General features: G+C 36.6%; 1 protein-coding gene across 1 annotated transcript; it reads left to right on the top strand.

Moving 5' to 3' along the window:
• Window positions 1–9,607: 9,607 nt before the first annotated feature.
• Window positions 9,608–14,863, top strand: LOC131997778 (uncharacterized). The gene is made up of 2 exons (XM_059369367.1): window positions 9,608–11,795; window positions 14,799–14,863. The coding sequence occupies exons 1-2, from the start codon at window positions 9,608–9,610 to the stop codon at window positions 14,861–14,863; spliced, it is 2,253 nt and encodes a 750-aa protein (XP_059225350.1).
• Window positions 14,864–15,463: the final 600 nt, after the last annotated feature.

Genomic DNA, 15,463 nt, shown 5'->3' on the forward strand with positions numbered 1-15,463 from the left:
CACAGTTGTTGAAAATCATAATAAAACACGTCGTGCAAAATTTCATTCCAATCGGATAATAATTCCGCCCTCTAGAGGCTCAAGAAATCAAGACACAAGATCGCTTCATATGACATCTATATCAGTTTATGGACCGATTGGAACCATACATGGCACAGTTGTGGGATACCATAACAAAACAAGTCGTGCAAAATATCATTCCAATCAGTTAAGAATTGCGCCCTCTAGAGGTTCAAGAAGTCAAGACCCAAGATCGGTTTATATGGCAGCTATATCAGGTTATGGACCAATTTGAACTATACTTAAAACATTTGTGGGATACCATAACTAAACATGTCGTGCAAAATTTCACTCCAATCGGATAAGAATTGCGCCCTCTAGAGGCTCACGAAATCAAGATCCCAGATCAGTTTATATGGCAGCTATATCAGGTTATGAACCGATTTGAACCTTACATGGCACAGTTGTTGAAAATCATAATAAAACACGTCGTGCAAAATTTCATTCCAATCGGATAATAATTCCGCCCTCTAGAGGCTCAAGAAATCAAGACACAAGATCGGTTTATATGACATCTATATCAGTTTATGGACCGATTGGAATCATACATGGCACAATTGTGGGATACCATAACAAAACAAGTCGTGCAAAATTCCATTCCAATCAGTTAAGAATTGCGCCCTCTAGAGGTTCAAGAAGTCAAGACCCAAGATCGGTTTATATGGCAGCTATATCAGGTTATGGACCAATTTGAACTATACTTAGAACATTTGTGGGATACAATAACTAAACATGTCGTGCAAAATTTCACTCCAATCGGATAAGAATTGCGCCCTCTAGAGGCTCACGAAATCAAGATCCCAGATCAGTTTATATGGCAGCTATATCAGGTTATGAACCGATTTGAACCTTACTTGGCAAAGTTGTTGAAAATCATAATAAAACACGTCGTGCTAAATTTCGGCCAAATCGGATAGAAATTGCGCTCTCTAGTGGCTCAAAAAGTCAAGACCCCAGATCGGTTTATATGGCAGCTATATCAAAACATGGACCGATTTGGCCCATTTACAATACCAACCGACCTACATTAATAAGAAGTATTTGTGCAAGAGTGCTTTCGACAGACAGACGGACGGACAGACGAACGGACAGACGGACATACGGACGGACATGGCTCGATCGACATAAAATATCACGACGATCAAGAATATATATACTTTATGGGGTCTGTGGTGAATATTTCGATGTGTTACAAACAGAATGACGAGGGTGGAGGGTAAAAAAAATCGGTTCAGATTTGGATATAGCTCCCATATATATGTTCGTCCGATCTGTACTAATATTTCAATAATATGGTAATTTGTTACACGATTCTATCGAAATTTGGCAGGAAGGATTTTCCCTTGATTCTTGCCATTACTGGTGAATTTCATAAAAATTGATTCCGGATTCAATTAACTATATCCTACACCACTACTAGTTTCTAACACCCAAAAAGAAGAGAGATAGACCCATTGATAAGTATACCGATCGACTCAGAATCACTTTCTGATTAGATTTAGCTATGTTCGTCTGTCTATTTGTCCGTCTGTCTGTCTATGTTAACTTGTGAACAAATTACAGGTCGCAATTTTCATGCGATCGTCTTCAAATTTTGTATGGGCTTCTTTGTCGGCCTAGAGACGAAGCTTATTGAAATTGGAAAAAATCGGTTCAGATTTGGATATAGCTCCCGTATATATGTTCGTCCGATTTGCAGTAATACTGCAATAAAATGGACATTTGTTAACCGATTTTCTCGAAATTTGTCTGGAAGGATTTTCTTATGACTTTCGTCATTATGGGTGAATTTCATTAAAATCGGTTCAGATTTGGATATAGCTCCCGTATATATGTTCGTCCGATTTGCAGTAATACTGCAATAAAATGGCCATTTGTTAACCGATTTTCTCGAAATTTGCCTGGAAGGATTTTCTTATGACTCTCGTCATTACGGGTGAATTTCATTAAAATCGGTTTAGATTTGGATATAGCTCCCGTATATATGTTCGTCCGATTTGCAGTAATAATGCAATAAAATGGTCATTTGTTACCCGATTCTCTCGAAATTTGGGAGGAAGGATTTTCCTCTGACTCCCGTCATTACAGGTGAATTTCATTAAAATCAGTTCAGATTTGGATATAGCTCCCATATATATGTTCGTCCAATTTGCAGTAATAATGCAATAAAATGGTCATTTGTTAATCGATTTTCTCGAAATTTGGCAGGATGGATTTTATTATGACTCTCGTCATTACGGGTGAATTTCATTAAAATCGGTTCAGGTTTGGATATAGCTCCCACATATATGTTCGTCCGATTTGCAATAATACTGCAATAAAATGGTCATTTGTTAACCGATTTTCTTGAAATTTGGCAGGAAGGATTTTCTTATAACTCTCGTCATTACAGGTGAATTTCGTTAATATCAGTTCAGATTTAGATATAGCTTCCATATATATATGTTCGTCCGATTTGCAGTAATACTGCAATAAAATGGTCATTTGTTAACCGATTTTCTCAAAAATTGGCAGGAAGGATTTTCTTATGACTCCCGTAATTACAGGTGAATTTCATTGAAATCAGTTCAGATTTGGATATAGCTCCCATATATATGTTCGTCCGATTTGCAGTAACACTGCAATAAAATGGTCATTTGTTAACCAATTTTCTCAAAATTGGGCAGGAAGGATTTTCTAATGACTCTCAACATTACTGGTGATTTTCGTGATATCAGTTCAGATTTAGATATAGCTCTCACGTATATATATCGCCCGATTTTCACTCCTAGAGTCACAGCAAGCTCATTTATTGACCCATCTAGCCGAAAATTTTGCAAAACGTTTTTCTTGACGACTGCCACAGTATATGAGAAGTTTGCTGAAATCGGTTCAGATTTTGGTATAGCTCCCATATATATGTTCGTCCGATTTTGAGAAATATTGCAAGAAAGTGTTAATTTTTTAACCGATTTTCTCGAAAGGATTTTCTTATGACTCTCGATATTACTGGTGAATTTCATAGAAATCGGCCCTGATTTAGATATAGCTTTCATATATGAATAAAGAGCCACCAAGAGCCACTGCAAGCGCATTGTTTTACCAATCTGGCCTAAATTTTGCACAAAGCTTTACTCAGCGACAACCACGTTATCTGAGAAGTTTGCTCAAAATCGGTTCAGAATTAGATATAACTCCCATATATATGTTCGTCAGATTTTGGGTAATTTGCAATAATGTTGTCATTTGTCAACCGTAGTTATTACTGTTTGAACATGTTTGCTCGCCGAGGTCCATCAAAATTGGACATAGCTCCCACATTGTACCTATAGAGTAGGTGTAGGGTATTATACAGTCGGCACCGCCCGACTTTTGCCCTTCTGTTTTTTTAATTTAAAACATTATTATTTCCCATTAATTTGTTAATTGAAACAACTTTTGTGATATATTTTTTCTGTGTATGTATACTAAATTGAGTCAAAATTGGCCCCAATTCACATATAGCTCCCATACATAATATTCTCTATCATCATGTTGTCAAACGTTCGTGTAGGCCATCGTAGCACAGAGGTTTTTAAGTCTGGCTTTTGATGGAACACAGGTTCAATTGTCACCAGCACACAAAATCTTAATACGCAGCAGAGGAAGGTACTGGAACGTTTGAGAAGAGCAAAATGATTTCGACAGTCCCTGCACAGCCGAGTGACATCGTATAAACTAGGCTTTCCTGCAGAAAAGACCCATTAAAATAGGTTAGATGATCCTATTCTACGAAAATGTTTGTCAAGACATGATCAAACGTTTTTTTTTGAACAATCTCAATTGTTCACCCTCTTGGTCTTTTGAATGTGCCAAAGGCTATACAAGCTCAGCACTAAAAACGAAAGACTTAAGACAGTAACTTAATTTATGTGTTCAATGGGCAAATACGCAGAAAAACTCGTTAGTATTGATGAAAATTGCTTTCAATATTAAAAAAGAAACTTCATTAAACGTAGCCATCAATGCAAACACTTTTCCTTAAAAGCATCACACATCATCTCATATTGTTCTGCTAAAATTGATGAAGAAATGAGAGTGACCCAGAAACCCCTTGAAGACGACATGTAAAAAAATTTCTTTAAAGACGATACCAAAAAGCGAATGCAAAACAAATCAAATAGTCACAAACGTGATGTATTAATAAACCATCATGCAAAATGCAGCGAGAAAACTACAAACTACCACTATAGGTGATATACAGACTTACATTGAAACATGTATGCAGAAAGACATCACAAAACGTACAACCAACATCAATAGAAACATGTCAGCAGTCTATTGTTTTATAAGACCTACACATGAACACAGACAGCATGTGTATTGGCATGTGTATGTGTTTCTTTTCGCTAGGATGTGGTGAAGCGTAAAATTTTAAATCATTTTCAGTTCAGTTCAAGTCAGTTGTTTTATTTTCGATTTCCACCCAAAGGTAGCTATAATTATGGCTAGCTAATGATGATCGATAGATGAATGACTGAATGGGTGGATGCATGACTGACAAGCTGGCTGGCTTGCTATGGCTACTAAGTGCTATGTAAAATGGTTTGGATTGATAGACTATGTCATAATCAGATACTTTATATAAACTCCACTGTTGCCATTTTGATAAGGCATGCACATACAACATACACAAATATTTCAACTATTGCCTATTTTATTACCCACCACCGTACAATAGGGGGTATATTCATTTAGTCTTTCCGTTTGCAACACATCAAAATATCAATTTCCCACCCTACAAAGTATATATATTTCGGATCGTCATTAAATTCAAAGACGATTTAACGATGTCCGTGTGTCTGTCCGTCCGTCTGTTCTCATCACTCTACAGGCTTCAAAAATTGAGATATTGAGCTGAAGTTTGGCACAGATACGTCCTTTTGATGCACGCTTGTTAAGTTCTCGAACGGACCAAATCGAACCAACGGACCAAACCGATAAAGGGTCTGAAGCCCATAAAAGCTTTATTTTTTAACCGATTTCGCTGAAATTTTAAACAGTGAGTAGTTTCAGGTCTTTCAACTTCGAACCAAAATATGGTTCAGATCGGACTATATTTAGATATAGCTGCCATGTAGACCGATCTGCCGATAAAGGGTCTGAAGCCCATAAAACTCTATTTAGTACCCGATTTCGATTGATTGAAACTGCGAATAGTTTCAGGCCTTTCAATTTCGAACCTAAATATGGTTCAGATCGGACCATATTTGATTATAGCTGCTATATACAATAGATCGATCTGCCGATAAAGGGTCTAATGTCCATAAAAACTTTATTTTTCATCCGATTTTGCTGAAACAGTGAGTAGTTTCAGGCCTCCCGATATCTGAGCCAAATATGGATCAGACCGAACTATATTTAAATATAGCTGCCATATAGACCGATCTCCCGACATCTGATCCAAATATGGTTCAGATCGGACTTTATTTAAAAAAATTTATTATAAAAGCTTTATTTTTCAACCAATTTTGCTGAAATTTTAAACAGTGAGTAGTTTTAGGCCTCCCGACATCTGACCCAAATATGGTTCAAATCGGACTTTATTTAGATATAGCAGCCATATAGACCGATCTCCCGATAAAGGGTCTGAAGCCCATAAAAGCTTTATTATACCCTCCACCATTGAATGGGGGTACACTTATTTCGCCATTCTGTTTGTAACACCTCGAAATATGCGTCTGAGACTCCAGAAAATATATATATATTCTTGATCGTCATGTCATTTTAAGCCGATCTAGCCATGTCCGTCCGTCTGTCTATCGGAAGCACGCTAACTTTCGAAGGAGTAAAGCTAGCCGCTTGAAATTTTGCACAAATACTTTTTGTTGGGCCAAATCGGCCCATGTTTTGATATAACTTCCATATAAACCGATCTTGGGTCATGACTTCTTGAGCCTCTAGAGGGCGCAATTCTCGGTTTATCGGTTCATAATCTGGTATTGCTGTCATATAAACCGATCTTGGGTCATGACTTCTTGAGCCTCTAGAGGGCGCAATTCTCGTCCGATTTGACTGAAATTTTGCTCGAGTTGTTTTGTTATGATTTTCAATAACTGTGCAAAATATGGCGCGAATCGGTACATAAGCTGATATAGCTGCCATATAAACCGATCTGGGATCTTGACATCTTGAGCCTCTAGAGAGCGCAATTCTCTTCCGATTTGGAAGAAATTTTGTACAACGGCTTCTCTCATGACTTTCAACATACGTATCTAATATGGTCTGAATCGATCAATATTTTGATACAGCTCTCATATAAACCGATCTCCCGATTTTGCTTCTTGAGGCCCTACAGGGCGCAATTCTTATCGGAATGAACTGAAATATTCCACAATGACTTCTACAATCTTCACCATTCATTTATGGTCCGAATCGGACTATAACTTGATATAGCTCCAATAGCATAACAGTTCTTATTCAATATTCTTTGTTTGCCTAAAAAGAGATGCCGCGCATAGAACTCGACAAATGCGATCCATGGTGGAGGGTTTATAAGATTCGGCCGGGTCTGAAGCTCATAAAAGCTTTATTTATTACCCGATTTAGTTGAAATTTAAAATACAAAATTCAACAGTGACTTATGTTTATTAGACCACTCAATGTCCGTGCCGAATTTGGGTGCATAAGTTATCCAATATTCATCGGATTGTGACGAAAGGGGTTTAACATATATACCCGAGGTGGTGGGTATCCAAAGTTCGGCCCGGCCGAACTTAATGCCTTTTTACTTGTTCCCCGTTTTTTGTGTTACAAATATTTTACGCCTGCATCTGCAATGAATAAATCAAATGTCCCTCTTTGCATAGGAAGAAAGCCTTGAAAGTCACGTTTTAAATTTATAATTATCAATAAGAAAACTGGAGCAAACAGTTTTTTTGTTTGAAAATAAAAGCATTTATTGTTGATGTTGAGAGGCATTCATCACCCGGTAGTAATCCGCCGATCAATTTTTCACAAGCAAAAAGAAAACAATAGAAAAAGTTAATATTTTGGTTTTAATACGCTTCACCCAAGGATGGGGTATACTAACTTCGCCATTCCGTTTGTTCCACCTCGAAATATTGGTCTAAGACCCCGTAAAGTATATACATATATATATATACTGGATCTTGACATGACATTTTAAGTCGAACTAGCCATGTTCGTCCGTCTGTTGAAAGCACGCTAAGAAAGAAATCTCGCACAAATACTATTTATTAGGTCGGTTGGGATTTTTAAATGAGCCGACCCGAACCATATACAACACGGATGTCGAAAAACCTAACATAAGTCACTGTGTAAAATTTCAGTAAAATCGTATTATAAATGCGCCCCCAAATTTATGACCCCAAAACCTTAAATCGAGTTGTCAGTCTATATGCCAGCTATATCCAAATCTGGACCGATCTGTGCCATATTTCAGAAGTATGTCGAGGGGCTTAATTTAACAATTAAAGGGCCAAATTGAAGAAAGATGTCGAAAGCCCTAACACAACTCACTGTCCCAAATTTCAGCAAAATCGGATAATAAATGTGGCTTTTATGGCCCTAAGACCCTAAATCGGCGGATCGGTCAATATGGGGGCTATATTAAGTTACAGTCCGATGTAGCCCATCTTCGAACTTAACAAAGAAAGAATCTGTGCAAATTTTCTAAATATCTAAATCTGAACCGATTTTTATGAAATTTTGCACACATATGTAGACCTCAAATAAAATACCCAATGACAAATTATGTGAAGATCGGACGAAAATTCTGGCTTATACAGCCTTAAAACCCATATTGGATGAAAGTTATATGGAAGCTATATCTAAATCTGAACCGTTTTTTTTCAAAATAAATAGCGTTTGTCCTTGGGCAAAATTTCCTAATTTTATTTTAATAGAAACATCAGTTTAAACCCATTTCAATCTACCGACAACCAAAGATTGCCATAACAAATTCACTGTGATACCTAAAATAACAGAAAAACAGTCAAACACCGTCGATACAAATAAACAAAACAAAATAAAATAAACAAAACAACTTGTTTGCTACAAGTACATATACATCAAACTAGATAAATTTGAACATCTCTCTGTGCTCTTTATCTAAATTCCCGTGAGTGTCTGCGCTTGAAAATATAAAGAACCAATTAACATTCAGTGCAAATTCTTAAGTGACAACAAAACAAAAACAAAAAAAAAAACAAAAACAAAAAAAAAAAAAAAAAAAAAAAAAAAACACAAACCGAAAAAATAAATAAATATCTCTTAGCATGGCACACTCTGAGCAAGTACCAGTAATTGAAATAACAACAATAAACAGTGAAAACACGCTCACCACAGATAAGTTGGTTATGGCGCCAAAAAGGTGGAGAGAAGGCCGTGGATCTTACTCTGATGAGAACGTATGCAAAACTCCTCGCTTGTCTAATTATGACTCTCCTCAACGTATTGTTCAACTCATAGATAAACGGTTCGAGAAACAATCTGAGCTTATCAAAGCATTGATACTCGAGAGTGAATCTAGACTCTTAAGTGTTATAGATAAGAGCATGGATGAATTTAGAAAAGACATTGGTAAGCTATCAGAAAAGCTTTCTAATATAACCAATCGTGTTGAGAAAATTGAAACAGTGGCAGACAAAATTGAAAACATGAACCAGGATATAGGTGTATTAAAACATGAAATCGAAAAACTAAAAGTTCAACAACAAAAACACGAAAATTTACACGTTGCGAGTGACCTTCGGATAAACGGTATCCCTTATACAAATAACGAAAATCTATTTCAAATTTTTGACACTCTTTGCAACAATCTAAACATTGCTACTCCAACCATCAGAGCAATTTATCGAGTCTGCAATGTTAATAAAAATAGAGACACTCCAGAAACAATCATGGTGAATCTAACATCACCCTCTGATAAAAACTTTATTTTAAAAAATATATCGCAGTTCAAAAAAAGTCATAAAACTGCATTGCAACTACAACATGTGGGATATGATTCCGATAAACATATCTATGTAAACGAAAATCTTACCAGTTATAACTACAAAATACTTCAAAATGCACTTAAACTAAAACGGCAAAAATGCATCGAGTCAACATTTAGTCTCCGTGGCCTCGTATATGTCAAAAGAACAAAAGATGAGCCACCTATCATGGTTGATAGTACCAGCAAATTAATCAATCTTTTTCGCGGCGGTCCTGAACCAATCAACATGCCAGCAGAATATTCCAGCAATAATAATGATCAAAATTAAAATATTTCATGACTCAATATATAAATTATTCGAACTTTTTATTATTATTTACATAAATTGTTACTCACTGATTTCCTGCATAGAAAAAATAAATGTTACACCACTTACTTTAAGTAAATTTCACATTGTAGTCCTAAGTAACTATACAAACCTTTGTAGCATTACTTATTTTTCTTATAATATTAGATAGAGCAAAACAATGTTCCAAAGACAACTTAAAATGCATGATACGAATACTATCAAAACAAAAAACAGGCCTAAAACTGGTGCACATAAATGCCCAAAGTCTTAATAACAAAATGGATGAGTTTCGCGATACATTTATTAACTCCGACATCGACGCCATTTGTATATCTGAAACGTGGTTTCATCCTGAAATCGATAGCAGCATTTTTCATGTTACGGGATACAAACTGTTTAGAGCGGATCGTCATACTCATGGCGGCGGGGTAGCTATATATATCAAACATGGTATAAGCTGCTCTCTCAAATGTATGTCAAACCGCTATTCCCGCATTGAATACTTATTTCTGGAACTTTTATCTGATGACAAGAAAAGATTACTGCTGGGTTGCGTCTACAGACCAAATTCATCAATAGATTTTGAAGAATTAATAGAAACTATTGATATAATTTCCATCGAGTACGACAATATAATCGTAGCTGGTGATTTTAATAGCAACTTGCTTGTTGAGCGCTGTCTTGCCGACTCAATGCAAACCCTAGGGCTACTTCCTGTGAATGATTCCGCACCAACTCACTTCACAAGAAGTAACGCGAGTCTGCTAGATATGTTCTTTGTCAGCCATTTGTCCAAAATATCTCTCTACAATCAGCTAGATGCCCCCGCATTCTCCAAGCATGATTTGCTTTTCGTCACATACCACTTCGAAATTAATCCCACTGTTTGTACATCGACATATCGCGACTTCAAAAACATTGACTGGCCACTTCTGCATCAAAGTTTAGATGAAGTACCTTGGGAAGAGATTTTCTATATGGAAGGTGTTGACGAACAAGTTTCCTTCCTAAATCATAACCTTTGCTCAATTTACGACACATGCGTTCCTGTCAAAGTCATTTATACTAACAGAAAACAACAGCCATGGTTTACTCCTGAAATCAAGCACTTGATCAGCGTTCGAAATTTGGCATATAAAAGATGGAAACGTTATAGACTGCCTACACTGTATGACACGTTTAAATCCGCTAGAAGAGATGTGCTCAAAAAGACTAACGAGTCCAAAAAGCAGTACTATAAAAGGAAATTCGAAAATGCAATTGATAGTAAGCGAAAATGGAAAGAAATAAGGAACATCGGAATTGGATCGAAATCCAATACCAACACTGATTGTCTTTCTATCTCTGACCTAGATGAGATAAATGAAAACTTTTTGAAAATAAATACTGTGGACCCTGGCACAAACACTTATTCTAATATTTCTACAGCACAGATTGAAGACACATTCTCGTTTAGATGTGTTAGTCCCGAAGAAGTCTTACAAAGTTTTGCAACCATAAAGTCTGACGCAATGGGATCTGATGGCATACATCCTAGATTTGCCAAATTGGTACTGCCGAAAATACTTCCATTTGTCACACACATTTATAACAACATTCTTACAAAGTCAACGTTCCCAACAGACTGGAAATTGGCAAAAACTATACCGATACCCAAACAGAATTCAGAGTTCCGTCCGATTGCTATCCTGCCGTTTTTCTCTAAAGCTTTGGAACGTATTATAAATACTCAAATAGATGCCTTCCTGAGTTTCAGAGGTCTTTTGAATGATAGACAATCTGGTTTTCGAACAAAAAGAAACTGCTCTACTGTATTAATTGACGTTGTGGAAGAATTGAGACAAAATATGGATAATAATATGGTATCATTTCTGGTTTTACTGGACCACAGTAAAGCCTTTGACACAGTGAACCATGATATTCTTATCTCGAAGCTTGACAGACTTTTCTTTTTCTCCAAACCGGCCTGTAAACTGATTTCATCATACATTACCGGACGCCGTCAATCCGTCAATGTCGGTGATACAACATCTGCGGCACTTGATGTACCTAGAGGTGTTCCGCAGGGCTCTATCCTTGGTCCCTTACTTTTTTCTGTATACATAAATGATCTACCTGATATTCCAATGCATTGTAATGTGCAAATGTACGCTGACGATGTTCAGCTTTTCTCCAGCGCTAAACCAAATTGCGTACAATCATGTATAAATAATATTAATTGCGATCTGAATGAAATCCAGAACTGGGCGAGTAAAAATAGTCTCTGTCTAAATCCGTCAAAAACTAAACTGATGAAAATTTTAAAACGATCAACCACCCAGATTCCTCCTGTAAGAGCTACTTTGAACAACTCGGTAATAGAAACTGTTGATACATCCTGCAACCTTGGTGTAATATTCAATTCCAAACTGACTTGGACTAATCATATAAACAAAGCTGTTGGTAAAGTTCAAGGAATGCTGCGAAGTTTGTGGTCTGTGCGGACTTCTACACCTTTTCAAGTACGTATGCTTTTAGCGAAATCTTACCTTATACCTACTCTACTTTATGGATGTGAAATTTTCGCAAATTGTGATTCGAGAGACTTCAACAAACTAAAAGTAAGCTACAATAACATTGCTCGCTACATATTTAATAAGAAAAGGAGAGACCGAATTTCTCAATTCGCCCACAAAATATTCGACATTAGTTTCGAAAACCTCCTCAAAGCGAAATGCGTTATTTTACTACAAAAAATAATCTATCTTAAGCAGCCAAAATATCTTTATGATCATCTCCATTTTGCTCGATCTGGCAGAGGACTAAAAATCATTCTACCACGCTTCCGAACCTCAAACTCTGAAAAACAATTTTTAATCAACAGTATTCGTCTTTGGAACAATTTGCCATCCAACATCCAAACCATAAGTAATGCTACTCTTTTCAAGAAAACAATCTTCAAACACTATATTTAAAGTATAATTCCTAAAAAAATTCTCTTATGATAAATTTTATAATATAATTACTTTTTTATTTATATTTTTCTTAACACATATTCGATGTAATCCATTCCTTAAACCGGCATCGTCACTTATAAGATTTTTATCTTGTGATGTCTGGTATCAATAAACAAACAAACAAACAAAAAAAAAAATATGTAGACCTCAAATAAAATACCCAATGACAAATTATGTGAAGATCGGACGAAAATTCTGGCTTATACAGCCTTAAAACCCATATTGGATGAAAGTTATATGGAAGCTATATCTAAATCTGAACCGTTTTTTTTCAAAATAAATAGCGTTTGTCCTTGAGCCAAAAAAGTGGCATGTGCAAAATTTCGTGACAATCGGACAACAAATACGACCTGCTCTTTGATTACAATAATACATGGACGCACAGACGGACATGGCTAAATCGAATCAGAAAGTGATACTGAGTCGATCGATATACTTATCAATGGGTCTAGCTCTTCTCCTTCTTAGTGTTGCAAACAAATGCACAAATCTATAATACCCTGTACCACAGTGGTGGTGCCGTGTATAATGAATATACCCACATCCTTCGGGGGTGGGTATAAAAATGTATGTTTCATGCATGTAAAGAAAATGTTCATAATATTAATAATTTTTATCATAAACATAAAATTTATTTTACTGTAAAATGTCCACGTAGGTATACAATGAAAATTGTCTCATTATGAAGATTTGATGGGGGAATGACTCTTCCAAGTCAATTCCAAGTAAACTACGTTATATACACTTAGCAGACGTTCAGCATTTTCTCATTATTTCTCGTTTGTTTGTTGCCCATTTTTGCTCACATGCTTTAGTTGTGTGCAAAAGAAAGAATGAAAAAATCACACACACGCATTCCTAGATGCATGTTTTACATTAGGTAAGGTTAGGTTAGGAATTCCGTGCTACTTACAAAATCCTTAATTGTTTTCTATGCCACGCCCCTTTGTGTCTGATTTGTGTCTGGTATTGTATTCGCATCTAAGTACCGATGTCTGTTAGCCGCAAAAGCCGGGAAATGCTCCAACGTCTCATCATCTTTCCCACATGGACTACACATGCTATCACTTGCCGCACTCACTCCCGTTATGATACCGAAAGCTATACTGGCCTCCTTCTTACTTCCTTTCAGTAATAGCCTCGTCCTCTCACAATCTGGATCTCCCCATAGGATTTTTGCCATCCTACTACTGACCATTTCGAGCAGAGGTTAGCATGTCCGCCTATGACGCTGAACGCCAGGGTTCCTGGCAAGACCGAACGAAACTAAAGGGTGATTTTTTTAAGCTGTTAGCAACACTGGTTTAAACAGCTCACACACATTTCGTGTTTTGTTTCACTGTCATACATCTTCAGTTTGGTCTGTAATTTAAACATGACATAATTACCAGGGAGTGTACCCTAAACAGCTGAGTACAATTTTTTCTCACGAAGTGTACTGTCAACGAGTTTTGGTTGTGTGTGCGTATTATAGTTAAGAACAATAACACACACAAACAACAAAAAATGGCGCGAACTAGTAACAAACACAAAATAAGAGTTGCACTAATCACTGATTTTGACAGATAGTGCACAAAACATTTTGTTGTTGGGCAACTGCCACTATCTATAAATGACTATATCTTGGTGTCAAAAGTCGAAGTCAATATTAGGCTTTAAGAGATGAGGGAGACACTTTATCACTCCTTGTTAGCTTCTTTTTGTTAATTTACTTGTGTTTTTTTTTTCAAGGGGAGGGATGATTAGTCTATTTTAATTTATCATCGGTCCTTTAACACATTGAATGCCACGTCGTACGTTTTCATACGACACCTTACCCGTCGTGAAGTGCCACGTCGTACGTTTCCATACGACAGTGATATACGACACTGCCATGGCGAAACAATTAAAGGTGGTCTCATTTGTACAACAACCACAAATCATATGGTGCAATCTGCCATCTTGTCATCAAGCTGATCGACCTTTTGCCAATACACACAAAGAAATTTATGTGCGTGTGTGTATACGCGTGTATACATGAGCTGAGAATATGGGAGAAAGAAGATAACAACAAAGAGAATGCAAACAGAAATCTGTCATCTTAATGCTGTCAAACCTGGCCGACTGTTAACAGCTGTTTGCGTGTAACCACCTTTTTAAATCCGCCTTGCATACACCTTGAATTGAGCACGTTTGGAACCATGACATAATTACCAGGTAGTGTACCGTAAACAGCTGAGTACAATTTTTTCTCGCGAAGTGCACTTACTGTCAAGGAGTTTTGGTTATGTGTGTGTATTATAGTTAAGAACCATACACACACAAAAAACAACGAGAAATGGCGCGAACTAGTTACATACACAAAATCAGAGTTGCACTAATCACTGATATTGACAGATAGTGCACTTAATATTTTGTTGTTGGGGAACTCTCACTACCTGTAAATGAATATATCTTGGTTTGAAATCAACTTTTCTCTGGGTGTTCTCACAAGATCTATGTCAGGCTCTGAGTCAGAATCCGAAACCTCCGGTATCCAATCACAATGATCATCACTAGAAAAATCTTCATCACTCCCCGTCAAGACTTCCAATATTTCTCTCAACGATCGTTTCGGCATTGTAGGTATTTGCTTTTATTTATTTTAAGTATAAAGAAAAAAAAAGAAATCAAACAAAAATAAAAAACAAGAAAAAAAGTACTACGTTTTTGTACGACAGCGACCTTTACAAATACATACCCGTCGCGCAGTGTCATGTCGTACAGAAATCTACGACACAAAAATCCTATATAAAATAAAAAGTAAGGGGTCACAATGGGCTAGGGATATCTCAGAACTCTTTTTTTTATCATTTAACAACAAAAAATATGTGGCCTCCTGGGAAGGGTTTCGTCAAAACCGCTTGGCACTCAAAGTGTTAAAGAGTCGCTTAATTATCTACTATTCAATCATGGTTAAATTAACAAGGTAGGCTCACTTGCCCAACAATAACGAAATCAACTATACAACCCTGTGGTGATAGTGGCGCAAATTCCCACTAGGCTGTTAAATTCTGGACACTTCCTAATTGACTGTTTTTATTTCCATGATCATAGTTTTTATTTCCATGATCATGTGTAGCAGCCACAAGATCAAGAGATTTATGATTAAAAACTTGC

This window comes from Stomoxys calcitrans, chromosome 1 (genome assembly GCF_963082655.1).
Source record: "Stomoxys calcitrans chromosome 1, idStoCalc2.1, whole genome shotgun sequence".
Taxonomy (NCBI): Eukaryota; Metazoa; Arthropoda; class Insecta; order Diptera; family Muscidae; genus Stomoxys; species Stomoxys calcitrans.